The sequence below is a fragment of the Myxine glutinosa genome, chromosome 5, assembly GCF_964187855.1.
Source record: "Myxine glutinosa chromosome 5, kmMyxGlut1.1, whole genome shotgun sequence".
Taxonomy (NCBI): domain Eukaryota; kingdom Metazoa; phylum Chordata; class Myxini; order Myxiniformes; family Myxinidae; genus Myxine; species Myxine glutinosa.
The window spans coordinates 50530915-50550942 of NC_136265.1; the positions used below are offsets into that span (position 1 = coordinate 50530915).

A 20028-nucleotide genomic window follows, 5' to 3' on the forward strand; every position below is an offset into this window, starting at 1 on the left:
CATGGCTACAGGAAGCGCTTGACTGCAGTTATTTTGTCCAAAGCCTGTGCTACCAAATATTAAGTCTAGGGTGTCAATAATTTTGTCAATGCCATTTCTTTTTATTTTCTGATTTAAAAGGATATATTAAGTTCTGAATCAAAAACAAAGGTTCTGTAATATTAACAGTGAAATAAAGAATTGTGGTGACCAAAGAAATAACTTCTGTCAATTTCAATTTATTTTTCGATAAAATTGTGTTATTTGACAAAAGTGCAAGTGTGCCAATATTTTTGGCCACGTCTATAGTCCTCATCGAGGCCAGGCCTTAAATAAAAGTGAAGAAAAGTGTCTGTTTGCAAGAAATAGAGGTTGAAGCTATTCCTGGTAGCTGTAGTTTGAGTGAGACAGAAAGTAAGACCATCAATCCTGACACAGAGAGTGCAAGATGGTTCCGGGCACCACTTTAACGCTCGTAAGTCAGAATGGTAGTGCTACCCTGAGTGGTTGCTGTCTACAAACTACTACCTTAAAAAAACAGTCTAACCGGATGGGTGTTTTATAGGACGCACCATCTCGTTACTGGATGGCAGTTGGCTCCCTAAGGGAGCTGATTAACCTTTTAACAGGTATATATTTTTAGTCCTGCAGGGTGTCACAGTCACCCTCCCCACTGGCAAGCCAGTGAAGGTAGTCGGTTTTTGTCGTGGACTACCCGATTATCGTATATATCACTATAATATTCTTCCAGTGTGTCTGTCCATTCATGGGTGTGGCTTCCCCAGTTGAGGGAGTGGCTATACACGTTCTGGGTGGGGCTTCAAAAACAAATCTCCACCATTTTGTTTGAACCGCATAGCTCTCAGGCCTCTTTTGTTGGCCTCATGCTATTTGATTTCATTTTCATTTTCCATAGTCCCTAGAATGGTTTTAGACTTGGTTGCAAAAAAACGGGAAGAAAGTTGGGCTAAAGTTAGCTTTTATGGAACAAAATGCATTTAAATGAAATTAAGACCTGTACGATAAAGTCCATTGAGACTCCCTCATAACTTTATCTCGACTCTAATTTGCCATCTGATTTCATTTTTCATAGTCGTTAGGATGGTTGAATTCTCAGTTTCAACACGAGCTGAGAAAAACGGCGAAATGCATTGTAATAGCCATTTTGATTGTGTCTGGTCAGATGCGTTGTGGGGACGGGGAAAGGAGAGAACGGAGGGTAGGGTTCCCTACTAGGGAATTAGTTATCTATGTTATCACTTAGTAAAAGTACATCGATTGAATACTGATGCTAGGGATCAAACTGTTGTGTAATTCTATTTTTTCATATTCCCGGGTTGTTTATAGAGATTGTTTAAGGCGAGTTTACTCTTTTCCAACTATGTAATTAAACAATGCAGTACTTCGAAAAATGTTGTACGTAATAATGCAGACTAACGATGGAATACAATATTTATTAATAACGTTTGGTTTTAAGCAATTTTTCATTTGTAAAGTGAAGTGTATTCGATGCTTTCAAGTTTAAAATGAACTACGGAAGCAAATCGGTCAGGGCGGGTTCTCCACCCTCTCTCCTCTCGTTAAGTCAATCAAGTCAACGTAGAAGTGTCACTTTTCACCCTACTGACACCTCTCCCCTGTGTACGATGCTCTCCCCTCTCCCCTGTGTACGATGCTCTCCCCTCTCCCTGTGTTAGGAGTGAGGAGGAGAGGATAGTGTGGGAGAGAGGAGAGTGTGGGTGAGAGGAGAGTGTGGGTGAGAGGAGAGTGTGGGTGAGAGGAGAGTGTGGGTGAGAGGAGAGTGTGGGTGAGAGGAGAGTGTGGGTGAGAGGAGAGTGTGGGTGAGAGGAGAGTGTGGGTGAGAGGAGAGTGTGGGTGAGAGGAGAGTGTGGGTGAGAGGCGAGTGTGGGTGAGAGGCGAGTGTGGGTGAGAGGCGAGTGTGGGTGAGAGGCGAGTGTGGGTGAGAGGCGAGTGTGGGTGAGAGGCGAGTGTGGGTGAGAGGCGAGTGTGGGGGAGAGGGAGTGTGGGGGAGAGGCGAGTGTGGGGGAGGGGCGAGTGTGGGTGAGGGGCGAGTGTGGGTGAGGGGCGAGTGTGGGTGAGGGGCGAGTGTGGGTGAGGGCGAGTGTGGGTGAGGGGCGAGTGTGGGTGAGAGGCGAGTGTGGGTGAGAGGCGAGTGTGGGTGAGAGGCGAGTGTGGGTGAGAGGCGAGTGTGGGTGAGAGGCGAGTGTGGGTGAGAGGCGAGTGTGGGTGAGAGGCGAGTGTGGGTGAGAGGCGAGTGTGGGTGAGAGGCGAGTGTGGGTGAGAGGCGAGTGTGGGTGAGAGGCGAGTGTGGGTGAGAGGCGAGTGTGGGTCAGAGGCGAGTGTGGGTCAGAGGCGAGTGTGGGTGAGAGGCGAGTGTGGGTGAGAGGCGAGTGTGGGTGAGAGGCGAGTGTGGGTGAGAGGCGAGTGTGGGTGAGAGGCGAGTGTGGGTGAGGCGCGAGTGTGGGTGAGAGGCGAGTGTGGGTGAGAGGCTAGTGTGGGTGAGAGGCTAGTGTGGGTGAGATGAGAGTGTGGGTGAGATGAGAGTGTGGGTGAGATGAGAGTGTGGGGTGGGGAAAGAAGAGGAGTGAGGAGGGGTTGGACAGGAGTGAGGAAGGGTGGGGAAAGGAAAGGAGAGGAGAGAAGTGAGGAGTTGGACAGGAGTGAGGAGGGCAAGGAGCGGTGTGAGGAGGGCATGGGGGAGCAAGGAGCGGAGTGAGGAGGGGCAAGGACATGAGGGAAGTGGGCATGGACATGAGTGAGGAGGGCAAGGACATGAGTGAAGAGGGCAAGGACATGAGTGAGGAGGGCAAGGAGAGTGAGGAGAGTAGAGAGGAGCATGAGGAGTGGAGGATGTGGAGCGGTGAGGAGTGGAGGGGAGGCTGAGGAGTGGAGAGGAGGGTGAGGAGTGGAGAGGTGAGTGTGGAGTGTAGAGGAGAGTGTGGAGTGTAGAGGAGAGTGTGGAGTGTAGAGGAGAGTGTGGAGTGGAGAGGAGAGTGTGGAGTGGAGAGGAGAGTGTGGAGTGGAGAGGAGAGTGTGGAGTGGAGAGGAGGGTGTGGAGTGGAGAGGAGAGTTTGGAGTGGAGAGGAGAGTTTGGAGTGGAGAGGAGAGTTTGGAGTGGAGAGGAGAGTGTGGAGTGGAGAGGAGAGTGTGGAGTGGAGAGGAGAGTGTGGAGTGGAGAGGAGAGTGTGGAGTGGAGAGGAGAGTGTGGAGTGGAGAGGAGAGTGTGGAGTGGAGAGGAGAGTGTGGAGAGGAGAGTGTGGAGTGGAGAGGAGAGTGTGGAGTGGAAAGGAGAGTGTGGAGTGGAGAGGAGAGTGTGGAGTGGAGAGGAGAGTGTGGAGTGGAGAGGAGAGTGTGGAGTGGAGTGGAGAGTGTGGAGTGGAGTGGAGAGTGTGGAGTGGAGTGGAGAGTGTGGAGTGGAGTGGAGAGTGTGGAGTGGAGTGGAGAGGAGAGTGTGGAGTGGAGAGGAGAGGAGAGTGTGGAGTGGAGAGGAGAGGAGAGTGTGGAGTGGAGAGGAGAGGAGAGTGTGGAGTGGAGAGGAGAGGAGAGTGTGGAGAGGAGAGGAGAGTGTGGAGAGGAGAGGAGAGTGTGGAGAGGAGAGGAGAGTGTGGAGTGGAGTGGAGAGGAGAGTATGGAGTGGAGTGGAGAGAGAGAGTGTGGAGTGGAGAGGAGAGGAGAGTGTGGAGTGGAGAGGAGAGGAGAGTGTGGTGTGGAGAGGAGAGGAGAGTGTGGAGTGGAGAGGAGAGTGTGGAGTGGAGAGGAGAGTGTGGAGAGGACAGTGTGGGGTGGAGAGGAGAGTGTGGGGTGGAGAGGAGAGTGTGTGGTGGAGAGGAGAGTTTGGGGTGGCGAGGAGAGTTTGGGGTGGCGAGGAGAGTGTGGGGTAGAGAGGAGAGTGTGGGGTAGAGAGGAGAGTGTGGGGTAGAGAGGAGAGTGTGGGGTAGAGAGGAGAGTGTGGGGTCGAGAGGAGGGTGTGGGGTAGAGAGGAGGGTGTGGGGTGGAGAGGAGGGTGAGGGGTGGAGAGGAGGGTGTGGAGTGGAGAGGAGGGTGTGGAGAGGAGAGGAGGGTGTGGAGTGGAGAGGAGGGTGTGGAGTGGAGAGGAGGGTGTGGAGTGGAGAGGAGGGTGTGGAGTGGAGAGGAGGGTGTGGAGTGGAGAGGAGGGTGTGGAGTGGAGAGGAGAGTTTGGAGTGGAGAGGAGAGTTTGGAGTGGAGAGGAGAGTGTGTGGTGGAGAGGAGAGTTTGGGGTGGCGAGGAGAGTGTGGGGTAGAGAGGAGAGTGTGGGGTAGAGAGGAGAGTGTGGGGTAGAGAGGAGAGTGTGGGGTAGAGAGGAGGGTGTGGGGTCGAGAGGAGGGTGTGGGGTGGAGAGGAGGGTGTGGGGTGGAGAGGAGGGTGAGGGGTGGAGAGGAGGGTGAGGAGTGGAGAGGAGGGTGTGGAGTGGAGAGGAGGGTGTGGAGTGGAGAGGAGGGTGTGGAGTGGAGAGGAGGGTGTGGAGTGGAGAGGAGGGTGTGGAGTGGAGAGGAGGGTGTGGAGTGGAGAGGAGGGTGTGGAGTGGAGAGGAGGGTGTGGAGTGGAGAGGAGGGTGTGGAGTGGAGAGGAGGGTGTGGAGTGGAGAGGAGGGTGTGGAGTGGAGAGGAGGGTGTGGAGTGGAGAGGAGGGTGTGGAGTGGAGAGGAGAGTTTGGAGTGGAGAGGAGAGTTTGGAGTGGAGAGGAGAGTTTGGAGTGGAGAGGAGAGTTTGGAGTGGAGAGGAGAGTTTGGAGTGGAGAGGGGAGTTGGAGTGGTTGAGTGGATAGGAGAGTGTGGAGTGGAGAGGAGAGTGTGAGAGGAGAGTGTGGAGAGGAGAGTGTGGAGAGGAGAGTGTGGAGTGGTGTGGAGAGGAGAGTGTGGAGTGGTGTGGAGAGGAGAGTGTGGAGTGGTGTGGAGAGGAGAGTGTGGAGAGGAGAGTGTGGAGAGAGGTGGAGAGGAGAGTGTGGAGAGGAGAGGAGAGTGTGGAGAGGAGAGGAGAGTGTGGAGAGGAGAGTGTGGAGAGGAGAGGAGAGTGTGGAGAGGAGAGTGTGGAGAGGAGAGTGTGGAGAGGAGAGTGTGGAGAGGAGAGTGTGGAGAGGAGAGGAGAGTGTGGAGAGGAGAGTATGGAGTGGAGAGGAGAGTGTGGGGTAGAGAGGAGAGTGTGGGTGTTATGGATTCGGCCCTAATTATTGTTGGTATTATTATTACTAGGGCATTGCCCGTACTATATCTATATCTAAAATTATATCCCCCCCCTCTATTTACATGAAATGGTTTGGTCCAAAGCGAACGGCTTGCGAGTACGGTGACAATCCCCCCCCTCTATTTACATGCAATGGTTTGGTCCAAAGCGAACGGCTTCCGGAGTTTGGTAAAGAAATCGCCATCGCGTGCACAAACGCGCAGGAAAGCGAATGAATCGCAAATTCGGTTTTATTAGTTTTAAAACATAGTTTAACGCCAACATAGTTTGCAAACGTGAAATAAATGAATACGCTCTCAAATGTGCCATCCGAGGCAGAGTGTGTCCTCCACGTTCGGCACACGCGATCGTTCGCTGCTCTCTGATTGGTTGAATCGTTTTTTGGACATAGCTCGGTAAGTAATTGTCCGATTAATATGAAACCTTGAAAAGGCACATCCTCGGGTCCCCAGCAATATACCTGGCAAGTTAAAAGTATATCGGACCCGTGGTTGTCGAGAAACAGCGGTCACAGACAAACGTACAGACGTACAAACGTACAGACGTACAGAGATTACTGGAATTATAGATAGATTATTGGTTCTCACTAAGGGTTATTGTGGTTAAAATGTTTAAAAGCGCTCATGCCAAAAATGATGCCGGAAACCAGATAGGGCACCGGAAGAGGTGGAGCGAGGAAGAAGGGGCGTGAGGAGATCGTGAAAAGACGTTTTTGTGGAAGCCGGACCGAGCGGTCGAGCGTACAGTGCGAGTGAACTTTGCGTCCTTGAAAGGAAGTTCGTGCTGGAGAGGTTAAAAAAAAAAACACGTGGACACTGCTCGGACTTCCAGGAAAGACGTCGGTATTTCAAAAAAGTGGATCTGGGTTGAATTAACGGTGGTAGAAAAGATCAGGTTTTGGATGGGGGAAGACAAGAGGTGGTGGTAGACAGCTGTTTTAAAGACCTGGAGGAAGGAGTGGGATTGTAGAGGGTGAGGGAGTTTGTTTCAGAGGTGGGAGAAAAGAGGAATGAAAGAGTGAAGGTGAATAGAGGGTCTTGATTTTGGAAGATCTGGCAGATCTTGTGAGTGTGGAGTGGAGCCGGGTTGCTGGCAGATCTTGTGAGCCGGGTTGCTGGCAGATCTTGTGCGACCTGTAGGAATATTTGGGGGACAGAACACAGAGAGAGCTGGGGGAGCAAGGACGAAGAGGAGTCAGTCGAAGACAGAAAGACCACCAACCTGCCTGCGGTGAGTGAGTGAAAGGCCCTCGGAGTTAGCTTCATCGCGGGAGATTCCAATTATTCTGAAAGCTTTGGTTTCAACAGCGTGAAGCCGAGCTGGGTGTGAGGCAGGAGCACCGACCCAGAGGGGAGAACGTTATTCCATTGAGCTGCGGATGAAAGCCATGTATGTTGTGAGGAGCTCAGGTGTGCCAAGGAAGGACTTCGCACGACGGAGGATGCCCAGTCGGCGACTGGCTTTGGAGGCCAGATTTGAAATGTGGTTTTCCCAGGAAAGATCATGGCAGATTGTGAGACCCAAAAGCTTGAGTGACAGAACTTCTTGGAGAGGATTGTTGAGAAAGTAGATTGGAGGGTTGTCCAGTCGGTCTTGTCGGAGAGACATAGTGACTTTCGGACTCTAACTTTCGGAGAGTTGGAGGGGAGAGTTGGAGGAGAGAGTTGGAGGGGAGAGTTGGAGAGGAGAGTTGGAGAGGAGAGTTGGAGAGGAGAGTTGGAGAGGAGAGTTGGAGAGGAGAGTTAGAGAGGAGAGTTAGAGAGGAGAGTTAGAGAGGAGAGTTAGAGAGGAGAGTTAGAGAGGAGAGTTAGAGAGGAGAGTTAGAGAGGAGGGGAGGAGAGAAGAGAGGAGTGGTTGGAGATGAGAGTGAGGAGTCGAGAGTGAGGAGTAGAGAGGAGGGGTAGAGAGGAGAGGTGGAGAGTTACAGAAGAGGGGAAGAGAGAAGAGAGGAGGGGAAGAGAGAAGAGAGGAGGGGAAGAGAGAAGAGAGGAGGGGTAGAGAGAAGAGAGGAGGGGTAGAGAGAAGAGAGGAGGGGTAGAGAGAAGAGAGGATGGGTAGAGAGAAGAGAGGAGGGGTAGAGAGAAGAGAGGAGGGGTAGAGAGAAGAGAGGAAGGGTGGAGCAAAGAAAGGAGGGGTGGAGAGAAGAGAGGAGGGGTGGAGCGAAGAGAGGAGGGGTGGAGCGAAGAGAGGAGGGGTGGAGAGAAGAGAGGAGGGGTGGAGAGAAGAGAGGAGGGGTGGAGAGAAGAGAGGAGGGGTGGAGAGAAGAGAGGAGGGGTGGAGAGAAGAGAGGAGGGGTGGAGAGAAGAGAGGAGGGGTGGAGAGAAGAGAGGAGGGGTGGAGAGAAGATAGGAGGGGTGGAGAGAAGATAGGAGGGGTGGAGAGAAGATAGGAGGGGTGGAGAGAAGATAGGAGGGGTGGAGAGAAGAGAGGAGGGGTGGAGAGAAGAGAGGAGGGGTGGAGAGAAGAGAGGAGGGGTGGAGAGAAGAGAGGAGGAGTGGAGAGAAGAGAGGAGGGGTGGAGAGAAGAGAGGAGGGAGGAGTGGTTGGAGAGGAGTGGAGAGGAGTGGTTGGAGAGGAGAGGAGTGGTTGGAGAGGAGAGGAGAGGAGTGGTTGGAGAGGAGAGGAGAGGTTGGAGAGGAGAGGAGAGGAGTGGTTGGAGAGGAGAGGAGTGGTTGGAGAGGAGAGGAGAGGAGAGGAGTGGTTGGAGAGGAGAGGAGAGGAGTGGTTGGAGAGGAGAGGAGAGGAGTGGTTGGAGAGGAGAGGAGTGGTTGGAGAGGAGAGGAGAGGAGTGTTTGGAGAGGAGAGGAGAGGAGTGGTTGGAGAGGAGAGGAGAGGAGTGGTTGGAGAGGAGAGGAGAGGAGTGGTTGGAGAGAAGTGAGGGGTGGAGAGTAGAGAAGGGGGTGGTGGGGGGGGGGGGGGATGGAATAGAGGTGAGTGTGGAGAGGAGGAGGAGAAGAGGAGAGAGGGGGGATGTTAGTGTTCCTGATTAGGGAATTAGTTGTTTATATTATTACTTGGTAATAGTAGAGTGACTGAAAACTGAAGTTCGGGATCGAACTGTTGTTTATTGATATATTTTTCATATTTCCGAGATAATAACAGACAATAATCCATAATGGATAATAGCCGGATAATGTGGGATAATCCGGATAATAGCGGGATAATGTGGGATAATCCGGATAATAGCGGGATAATCCGGATAATAACGTTTGGTTTGAAATTTGTAAAGTGTCATGTATTTGATACTTTCAAGTTTAAACTTTCGTTACTTCGATACTTTTATCCACTGATATGTGGGGAGAGGTGATTTAGCTAACAAATTATTACACGCGGGATCTCTTATGTGGTGGTATGTGTCTCCCCAGGCCCCCAAAAAGCATCACAATATTGTATCCTACTGTACTTGTCTTTGTATTCTCATGTGAATAAGTACTATGACATTTAAAAGAAAGCATTTTAAATTTGACATGACTCGGCGGTCTCAGAGCTAAACATGACAATTCGTTTGAGGCTGGCTGCATAGACCATTGATGTTTTTCTGACATGGATGAGGCACAATCATCAATTCTAGAGTTTCAAAGTGGAGCAGACAGGCTGGATGAAGACAGACATTGGTGCAAGGCTGTTTTTCAACTGTATTGCTTGGAAGAAAGTGTGTGTCAGGGTGGAATTGTGTAATGTGCTGATATGGGTTGTTTAGCCACAGTGCCTGCATGGAGATTTCACCAGCATGATAGCTTAGCTTGGGAGGGAAGTGGTGAGGAGATTGTGGTAATGTTACTAATGGAGCTGAACAAGATTATGCTTCGATCTCTTAGCTTTCCTTGGTTTCCTGTCTTTACATTGACGTGTATTTATACAACAAAGTGTCGATTTATTCGGACAGCGAGGAAATGTAATATACAGGGTTGGCCATTCATTCACCCTTTATTCGATTTCCATTCGGGTGTAACTGTTCGTTGTATTCTCTCCCAAAGATTTTGAAGATATGAGGCGTAATATTGCAGTTCCTCTGAAGGAGGAATGATGCAACTTCATCAGTGAATTGTGCTCTGTTGACTGGCCCTCTTCCAAGACGCGTTTGACCTTGTTAATGTGTTCGGGCAATGACACATGAACACAAACGAGGCAACTTGCATGCATTTGGACAACTTACAACGAATGGAGAAAAGTTGGCAATTGCCTGAAAACGTTTTTCCTCACCATTATGAAACGTTCAACCAATCAATCAATTTATTATATTGTGCTTTTCATTTGGAAGTAAAATCTGTGTTAAGAAAGAATAGGTTAAAAATTATGGAAGGAGTCTAGGCTCGTAGAAGAACGAGAACAAACACGGATCAGGATGCAACACAGCAAAAGAAAAACAGCAGAAAGAGAAGGGGGAAATGCTAACAGCAGGGCTGAGGGAGGAAATAGACGAAGACGGACAAACAAGGGATGTGGGTAATGATGAGTGGAAGGGAAGAACGTAAGAGGTGGACGACATGGATACAAGAAAATGCAAAATTTGGGTGGGTGTGGAAGTGGGGGTGATTTGACAGGTTAGAATGGATTAATCATTGAGGATCGGGGACGATCTGAGATGGTGGTGAACAGCTATCTTGAAAAAAGCCGGGAGGAAAGAATGAGATTGAAGAGAATGAGGAAGGTTGGTTCCACGGACAAGAAAAAAGAGGAACAAATGAGTGGAGGTGAGCAGTGATTCGGGATTTTGGGAGTCTCACCAGTAGGAGGTTGATAGTGGATGATGTGCCCCCTGGAATCGCCTGGGGGAAAGCGCCAATTTTTCGCTAAATAAATTTATTTCAGGATTCTAATGACGGTCAAGGTCAATTATAAACACAATGCAAAAGTACAAAAAAAATGCTTTTTCCAAATTGCAAAAGCATGAAATTTGAATGAGAGATTTGGCTTTTTTTCTCTCTCAACAATTCAAGAAACTACGGCTACGGAAACTATCTCAGTTCTGCTTCCAGATTCATACCAACGAGGCGAGATCGGTTCTTTGACTTTATCTGTGTCACAGACGAAAACGCTGGCTCGTACAGCCACGTAGACCTGAACTTCGGGAGCAATTTGGCATTGACTGCTTTCAGGGAAGGATATGGCTCATCTTCCAAGAGGTTTTGCCTAATTTCAGCCAGATTTCAACTATATATATATATATATATCAGATGTAAAGCACTCCACTGAGTATTTTTATGTATGTACAGTCACGTGAAAAAGTAAGTACACCCCATGTAAAGTTTTGACTTTTTCAACATATTTCAACATACAGCTATTTGATCTTCATTTCAACAATATTGATAGATAAAGGTGATATAATATAACAAATACCATGAAACATTTACATTTTGTAGTCCATTGTATAATTTGAATAAACATAAATGCAAATTTCGCATGTGGAAAACGTAAGTACACCCCAACATTTATTACAACTTCAAATACCTAAAATTAGAATCAGGTGCACCAGCTCAGGTGCAAATGATTAGAACATCGTTAAGAGAGGATCTTGGAGGAACCTGTCTTATTTAAACCTCAGACATTTAGTTTGGTTTGCTCTTTGTTGTTGAAGTGTGCGGCGTCACCATGCCTAGATCAAAAGAGCTCTCTGAGGCCTTCAGAAATAAGGTTATAGATGCCTACGAGTCTGGGAAGGGATTAAAAAAGATCTCCAAACAATTTGAAATCAATCATTCGACTGTCCGGAAGATCATCTACAAGTGGAGAAGATTCCAAACAACTGCCAACTTGTTCAGGCCAGGCCGTCCCAACAAGTTCAGCCCGAGAGCAGACCGCAAGATGCTGAAAGACGTCTCTAAGAACCCCAAAATGTCATCACGGGACCTACAGGTAGCTCTTGCCACTGTTGATGTCAAAGTGCATGAGTCTACCATTAGAAAGAGGCTGCACAAATTTGATCTACATGGGAGGTGTGCCAGGAGGAAACCTTTGCTGTCCAGAAAGAACATCAGGGCAAGACTAAAGTTTGCCAATGAACACCTCGGCAAAGACCAGCACTTCTGGAACAATGTGCCCTGGACAGATGAGTCAAAGGTAGAGCTATTTGGCCACAGTACCAGAAGACATGTTTGGCGAAAACCAAAGACAGCATTCGACCACAAGAACCAGATACCAACTGTAAAGCATAGTGGTGGAAATATTATGGTTTGGGGCAGCTTTGCTGCATCAGGGCCTGGGCAGTTCACCATCATAGAATCCACTATGACTTCTTCATTGTACCAGAGGGTGCTTGAGGATAATGTGATGCCATCTGTCGGAAAGTTGAAGCTCAACCGAAGCATGCAACATGACAATGACCCTAAACATACCAGTAAATCCAACAAGGAATGGCTGAAAAGAAAGAAATGGAGGGTTCTGGAATGGCCAAGTCAAAGCCCGGATCTAAATTCCATCGAGATGTTGTGGGGGGATTTGAAACGAGCTGTGCATGCAAGAAACCCCTCAAACATCGCACAGCTGAAAGAATTCTGCATGGAGGAGTGGGCAAAAATTTCTCCCAGTCGATGTCAGAGACTGGTATACAGTTATAAGAAACACCTACTTGAGGTTGTTTCTGCCAAAAGGGGCAATACCACCTATTAGAGCCAAGGGTGTACTTACTTTTTCCACATGCAAAATTTGCATTTATGTTTATTTAAATTATACAATGGACTACAAAATGTCAATGTTTCATGATATTTGTTATATTATATCACCATTATCTATCAATATTGTTGAAATGAAGATCAAATAGCTGCATGTTGAAATATGTTGAAAAAGTCAAAACTTTACATGGGGTGTACTTACTTTTTCACGTGGCTGCACTACTTGTGAATGTCTGCTGCTGTGGAGGAACCCGGGTAGGGTTTGAAACAGCAAAGTGTTGTGTTGCCTTACCTTGTGTTGCTTTTCTTGGTTGCTTTATGCAGCTTTCTTAGGCTGGAAGAGCATGGGAGTTTATTTATTTGTATATGTTTTATTAGGTTTACTCTCCATAAAGTGGAGAGTAACCTATTATTACTGCTCGAGTTTTTTCTTATTATTATTCTTCCGCCCTATTTTGCACCTCCGAAAAATTCATAATTAATGTTCTCAGCAACCGCTGGTTGGATTGACAGGAAATTTTCATCAAATGATCGTCTCGGCTCCGAGAATTTTTTAATGCTAATTATGACGTCATAGGTCACGTGGTTTGGGCACCATCTTGTAAAACACATTCAAATTTGCCCCTCTGTATCTCCGAAACGGCTCAATGGAAAAATTTGAGGAATGGCTCATTCTAAAGAACTCTTCAATGGGAACAAAAGACATGTGTATCGAGTATATTAAAAATGCTAACGTTAAGAGGTTAGAATTCGTCAAACAAAATTTTTTCTCCCCCGAAAAGGAGATTTTTTTTCCCAGATGCTTAGTTAAAAAAAACTCAGAATGCAAAAAATTTCGAAGTCGTACGTCACATGGTTCGATGGCCATCTTGTTTTTCGTGAAAAAAACACAAAAAACCCTTTTTCTCCGCAACGGCTGAACGGATCGAGCCCAAACTTGGCATGCATATTCGTACACCCATGACGAACAAAAAATCTAGAAATGGTGTCACCTCCATAATTTGTGAAGATATCGAGTGGAAACTTTACACAAATGTTCCTCATGGGGGGATGTTTCATTGTTACTTGAGACGTTTTGATAAGTCACATGGTTTGGCCCGCAAGAAATAATGGAAGGTAAATTTTAAAAAGCTTCTATCTCTTGAACCACTGCATTGATCGACTTGAATTTTTAATGCAATGTAGATCTCATCAAGCGGAACAAGTGTGCAAAATTTCAAGATGATTGGATGTACGGTCTCGAAGCTATGTCTTTATTGTTGAAAGAAGAAGAAACGCACCATTTTGTCCTGCCAGGACGTGATCACTATCACACGATCTCCCGCGGTCATTTGAACCTCAAATAAAATTATAATTGAAGATTTATCAATATCTATATAATAATAGCGTAAGGACTCGACTTTGTTATCCCTTTTACGCCGCACCCAGTGACCCGATGCCCACGGCACTAATGGATTTACGATCTACGAACCACGCTCTTTGTTTATCACGTACAGGCATACTCGAAAAATCTGAATTAGCCGACGTTGGGGCCCAAAAGCATCCGATTAACTGCGGATACGACGCCATCTTACGACGCCATCGTATTGGTGTGTGTGTGTGTGTGTTAGGGATGGGGTGTGTGTGTGTGTGTGTTAGGGATGGGGGTTGGGGGGATGTGTGCTTCTGTGTGTGGGGGGGGGAGGGTGTGTGTGGTCTGGGGATGTGTATGTGCGTGTGTGTGTTTGTGTGTGTATGCATGTGGGAATGTGTGTGTGTGTGTGTGTGTGTGTGTGTGTGTGTGTGTGTGTGTGTGTGTGTGTGTGAAGGGGGGGGTGGGTGTGGGTGTGGGGGGATGTGTGTGTGTGTGTGGGGAGGGGTTGGGGTGTGCATGTGGAGGAGGGGGGGGGGGGGTTGGATGTGTGTGTGTGTGTGAATGTGTGGAGGGGTGTGTGTATGTGTGGAGGGGTGTGTGTGTGTGTGTGTGTGTGTGTGTGTGTGTGTGTGTGTGTGTGTCTATGTGTGGAGGGGTGTGCATGTGTGTGTTGGGGGGGGGGGGGATGTGTGCGTGTGTTTGTGTGTGTGTGGATGTGCGGCGTGTGTGTGAGTGTTGGGGGGCGGGTGGATATGTGTGTGTGTTGGGGGGGGGGGGGTTGGATGTGTGTGTGTGTGTGGAGGGGTGTGCGTGTGGGGGTGTGGGGGTGTGTGTGTGTGTGTGTGTGTGTATGTGTGTGTGTGTGTGTTAGGGGTGGGGGGGGGGGATGTGTGTGTGCGTGTGTGTGTTGGGGGTGGGGGGGTGGGGGGATGTGTGCATGTGTTTGTGTGTGTATGTGGGTGGGGGGGTAGGGGGGATGTGTGCGTGTGTGGGGATGTGTGTGCATGTGTGTGTGTGTGTGTGTGTGTGTGTGTGTGTGTGTGTGTGTGTGTGTGTGTTTGGAGGAGGTGTGGGGGGGATGTGTGTGGGGGGATGTGTCTTGGGGGGTGGGGGGGGAGGGGGATGTGCATTTGTCTGGATATGTGTGTGCGTGTGGGGGGATGGGTGTGGGGGTGTTTGTGTGTGTGTGTGCGTGTGTGTGTGTGTGTGTGTGTGTGTGTGTGTGTTGGGGGTGTGGTGTGTGTGTGTGTGTGTGTGTGTGTGTGTGTGTGTGTGTGTGTGTGTGTGTGTGTGTGTGTGTGTGTGTGTGTGTGTGTCGGGGGGGATGTGTGTGTGTGTGGGGGGGGGGGGGTAGGGATGTGTGTGTGTGTGGGGGGGGGGTAGGGATGTGTGTGTGTGGGGGCAGGGGGGTTGGTGTTTGTGTGTGTGTGTGTGTGTGTTTTTGGAGGGGTGTGGGTAGGGTGTGTGTGTGTGTGTGTGTGTGTGTATCGGGGTTGTATCCAAGGGGGTTGTGTCAAAGCATGTCCAATGAAAGTGGGGTTGTATCAAAAGTGGGGTTGTATCAAAAGTGGGGCTGTATCAAAAGTGGGTGCGAGTAAAGTGGCAGTTCTAGTTTTATTATGTTTCCTCATCATATCAAAACTTGCTTTAATTAACTTCCCATTGTGTTGATTTTCTGAAGTTTCTTTATCATTGTTTCAGAATGACATTCGACACTAATTTGTTTTGTTTGGGTTTATTTGTCTCCCAGAACTGAGGTGGGTTCCAGATAGATGGCTACGGAAGAGCCATCCGTGGTGGCCAAGTATGATTACGTGGCCCAGCAAGAACAAGAGTTGAACATCCGAAAGCACGAGCGGCTTTGGTTGATCGATGATTCCCGCTCTTGGTGGCAGGTTTGTGTGTCATTTTGTTTCACGTTTTTCTGCTTTTCCTCTCCTACATCCAGAACCAGTGATTTTTTTTTTTTTGTGATCGTGGAAAATGGACTGAATTTACCAAATCGGCTTCATTGCTGGAGATACCAAAAAAAAAAAAATTCCGTGAATTGAAACAACACAACCTGACAACAGAAAAAAAATTATGCAGTAAGTTGTAAATAACGTTGTGATTAGGTCAAATTAGGCAAAAAAAAATATTCACTATGATATCTTATTTAGCATGCGTGATTCTCCACAGACTTAATACCCTCAATGTAATTACAAAAAGTACTTTAAAAAAAAAATACTCTTGCCTTCATTTCCACTTTTGTTTTTACATTTACGTTTTTTAGACTTAACACCTTTGACAAAGTACTAAACAATTTTCTATTTACGCCTCTATTTTCGAATTCATGTTTTTTTTCATGTGGAAATTGAGATATAAATTTTGTGCCGGCGAGCAACGGAAGTGGAGGTACGACCTATAGTACACCGCTTATCTTGTCCCTCTTTGCACACTGTATATGTGAGCGTTATAGTCTGGCCTTCATTGATAGTATTTTTGTGAAACTCTCTCAAACCGCTTCATCATACGTGGTAAACGATCCCCAAATTCTTCAGATGAGACGCCCACAAAGAAGGCTCGTAAAGCTATTGGTTTGGACTTCAAAATGGACGTGGTGAAGTGATTCAGGCATGGGGATCGTTTGGTGGACTTGCCCATACGTTCAGCTTTCCTCCCTTGTCTGTGAGGGCAATTACGAGTAACATCACCAAAATAAAGGCAATTGCACTAAAATTGAGTGGCTCGTCATCTCAGAAACTGCTCCACCCACACTCATTCTTCCCATGCCGCCAATTTTGGATTACTTAAAACCATCCATAATTTATCAATTACATATCAACATTTATTTACCATCTTTATTGATTTATGTCGTTATCTCTTTCATATTTATTTACAGGAACTGTATTGTTGGGCTAGTGGCTAGGGTGCCAGCTTAGGATCCTAGGATCGTGGGTTCGAATCCCGGTCGATCGCTGAATTAATGCCAGGGGGGTTGACTCAGCCTGTCATCCTTCCGAGGTCGGCAAATTGAGTACCAGTTCACTGGTAATTCCTTGTGTGTCGTAAAAAGGCGACAAACAGGGTTGGCGGCAGGAAGGGCATCCGGCCGTAAAACATTGCTTCAAAAAGGGGACCAAAAATACAACAACAACCACGGTCCCCGAAAAAGGCCAACCCCCGCTTGCGGGGAAAAATGGCCTCTAAAGGTGTTTTTTTATATTTTTTATGTATGTGGTAAAGATGACCTGATTCGATTTTGGGGTCAATAGTTCAAAGGTCAGAGGTCATGTTAAGTTGCAATTATTTTGTTACTGTGTGGTAACTTAATTACAGCTGAAGGGAATCAAGTCAAACTTGGTATAAATATGTATAATGATGAAAATGTGAATGGATTACATTATGAGGTCAAGGGTCAGAGGTCCCATTAGGTAAAAATTCTGTTACTGCGCTAACTTGTGAACCAGTGATGGGATTTTGACCAACTTTGAGATCTCGCGAGATCTTGGAGACGGTGGCAGGGGTTTTCGACGGTCCACACGGTCTCCACGTTTTTCAAAGTTAAGTCTGTTCACAATTGTATTTTGTGGAAACTGTATTTATCGTTCGGTGTGTGAACTTATAGTGTCCCCCTTGGAAGTTTCTTGGTGTTTATCTTTCATAAATTAATCGTTTGTTTGCCACGTCACGAGCAAGGCCTTGCAGCCTCAGGCTTCCCCCGTCGAAGGTTGTTCCTTCCTTCGCTGTTTTGCTAGCTTTTTTGATTTCCACTTCTCCACCAAGCTTCACCAAACATCTACTATTTGTCTAACGTTGTAACCCCCACACCCCCCCCCCCCAAAAAACAAACAAAAAAACAAACAAAAAAAACTTTTATTTCCCTTTCTCCTCGTGTGCTTTTGCCTCTGCCCACGTGCGCTGTCTCGCCCCACCCCCATTTTCCCCTTGCCTTCCACCTTTTGCCCTGTTCAAGTGACTCGTGGTCGTCGCTCGAGGCTTCCTCTCCCCATTGGTATTTTTGTGAATATAAGATTGTTCATCACAGTTCTGTTTAAATATGTTTCAACTATCCCCTTCAGTGTTTTATTCAGTGGTTTATTACAACACGCTGTTTTTCTTCTTAATTTAAAGGCTCCTTTCAATTTCCTCTTCAACTCATTCCATTTCAAAAAAATATTCAATCTCTTATGATTCCAAATCACTCCATGCTCTAAATTCTCATTCATTCCATCCCTCCTCCATCGTTCTTAAACGAATCGCTAACTTGAAAATCACAACAAACCCAATTTGTTATATATGTTCATCTTTCATTAATCATCCACTTTCTAAACTCCCCCCTTGCCCCTCCCCTTCAAATCTCCCCCCCAACCATCCCTTCCAAATTCTCCCTCCGCCCACCTCCTTCTCAAAGCTGCCTCCTCCCCACTTCCTCTCCCTCCTATGTCATACCTCCACCTCCCCCAACCTTCTACTTTCCTCTGCCCCCCCTCAAACAAACTCTTACTGTGCCTCATTCCATCACCATCAAACCTTTCGTCCTCCTCATCCTTCCCTTTCTTGTAACTCTTCTGTAATCTCTGACACACTATCAACTGCTCTTCCTACATCCCCCTCTCACCCTACATCTGACCCTACCCCTCCCCTCCCTGTCCTGCACCCGATGCTCCCCCTCTCTCCTCACTAACGGTATGGACCTCAAACATCCGGGGCCTTCGCTCAAACCTGATTGATCTCTCCATTCAGGTTGCTTCTGAAAATCCAGACTTGATCTGCTTAACAGAAACTTTCCTCCTTCAAGATGTCTCTGATTCCTTAATATCTCTTCCTGGTTACTCCCTCCTCCGGTACGATAGACCTGATCCTCGTCCTGGTGGTGGGGTGGCTATCTTTATAAAAAACGCTCTTCCTCACTCTCCCTGCACTGCCCTCTCTCCACCCCACCCACAGGAGTACCTCTGGCTACGGCTTCCTCTCCACTCCCACCTTTTGTTCATATGTGTTCTGTACCGTCCTCCAAACAGTGATGACTCCATTTACATTTCTCTGTCGGACAACATGGACCAACTTCTATCAACTCATCCAAACTCTCTCTTCCTCATATGTGGCGACTTCAACTGTCATCATGCCAGCTGGCTGGGTGTGGGTTCATCTCTCACCAGCCATGGCACCTCAGCAAAGGACTTCTGCGACTCATTGGGACTGACACAATCTGTCAATTTCCCGACCCGGATCTCAGTCAATGGAGTATCTTCTCTTCTAGACTTGGTTATGACTAACTTCCCTGCAAATGTCTGCTGCTCTTCTTCTGCTCCAATCGGTTCTTCTGATCATGTGCTTGTTAAAGTGGACATCTCACTGGCCATTCTCAGAGAGCCTCCTCAGCGCCGACGAGTCTGGCATTTCACTCAGGCCGACTGGCATGGTCTGCAAGCAGCCATCAATCAACTGGACTGGTCTCCCATCTCTAATGCCTCTGAGATCAATTCTTCCTGGGAATTCTTCCAAAGCAAACTGCTCTCTCTCATGCACAGATTTATCCCATCTCGTCTTCAGTTGTCTTACCCTTCCTCCCGTCCATGGTACACTGAATCTTGTGGTGAGGCAGTTGCCCTGAAACAACTTGCCTTTGCGTCTTGGAAGGCAAATCCAACTGAAGGCAATCTCAGTTCCTTCCACCAAGCTCGAAACAAGTGTGTTTCTACCCTCAGGAGTGCCAGGAAGCACTATCTCTCCACACTCAAGATTGAACTCTCAAACCTGTCTCCTTCCTCCAAATCCTGGTGGCGTCTGGTCAAATCTGTTTCTGGCGTTTGTTCCCCCTCCATCCCCTCCCTTACCTCAAATGGCTGCACAGTTGACACCGCACGTGACAAAGCCGAATGCCTCAACTCTGTGTTTGCCTCAAAATCTTGTGTCCCAAACCCATCTCTCTCTGTTCCCACTTTTCCCAGTCGAACCCAACTGCTCCTGGACTCTGTGTCCTTCTCTCCTGACAAGGTGGAGAAGTTTTTATCAAACCTCGACTCTGATTCTGCAACTGGACCAGATGGCATCAGCCCTCGGGTCCTAAAATCCTGCTCTGCCGCTCTATCTCACCCTCTCTCTGTTCTTTTCACCCTCTCTTTTGCTCAAGGTCATTTGCCAGCATCTTGGAAATCAGCAAACATTACTGCTTTACACAAAAAAGGTGCAAAAACAGATCCTTGCAACTACAGACCAATCAGCCTGCTCCCAATTATCAGCAAAGTCATGGAATCCATCATTGCTTCAGATATCAAATCCTTCCTCTTCTCCAATGGCTTGATCTCTGATCATCAATTTGGATTCAGACCAGGTCATTCTACTCTGGACATGTTGCTTCTGCTGTCTCAACAATGGATGGAGGTCCTCAATGCCAAACAGGAAATCAGAGCTGTCTCACTTGACATATCACGTGCCTTCGATACGGTCTGGCACCCAGCTCTGCTCACCAAACTCACCTCCTATGGTATTCAGGGAAAGCTCCACTCATGGCTTGCGGATTTCCTCTCTGGTCGAACGCAACGTGTGGCCCTGAATGGATTTCTCTCATCTTCCCTTCTGTTCTGGCTGGAGTTCCCCAAGGTAGTGTTCTGGGCCCTGTGCTATTTCTGGTCTTCATCAATAACCTCTCCGACTCTCTGGAAAATCCTCTCTATCTCTTTGCTGATGACTCCACTATCTGCCGCTCCATTCCTCATCCCTCAGATCGGCAGTCTGCAGCCTCCCCACTCTCTGCAGACCTGGACAAAATCACAGACTCGTCAAACAAGTGGAACATGTCTTTCAATCCTGACAAATCTCACACTCTTACAATGTCTCTCCGAAAGGACCGACTGGAAAACCCTCCCATCTACTTTCTC

At 47.8% G+C, this 20028-nt stretch overlaps 1 protein-coding gene across 3 annotated transcripts in view; it reads left to right on the plus strand.

The window, feature by feature from the left end:
• LOC137427551 (cytoplasmic protein NCK2) overlaps positions 1-20028 on the plus strand; it is a 181841-nt gene that overhangs the window by 83254 nt on the left and 78559 nt on the right. For all 3 annotated transcript variants that reach the window (XM_078778034.1, XM_078778032.1, XM_078778033.1), the window contains one exon: positions 14916-15060. In XM_078778034.1, coding sequence (XP_078634160.1) covers positions 14938-15060 — 123 coding nt within the window. In that variant the 5' untranslated portion in view covers positions 14916-14937. The remainder of the gene's footprint in view (positions 1-14915; positions 15061-20028) is intronic.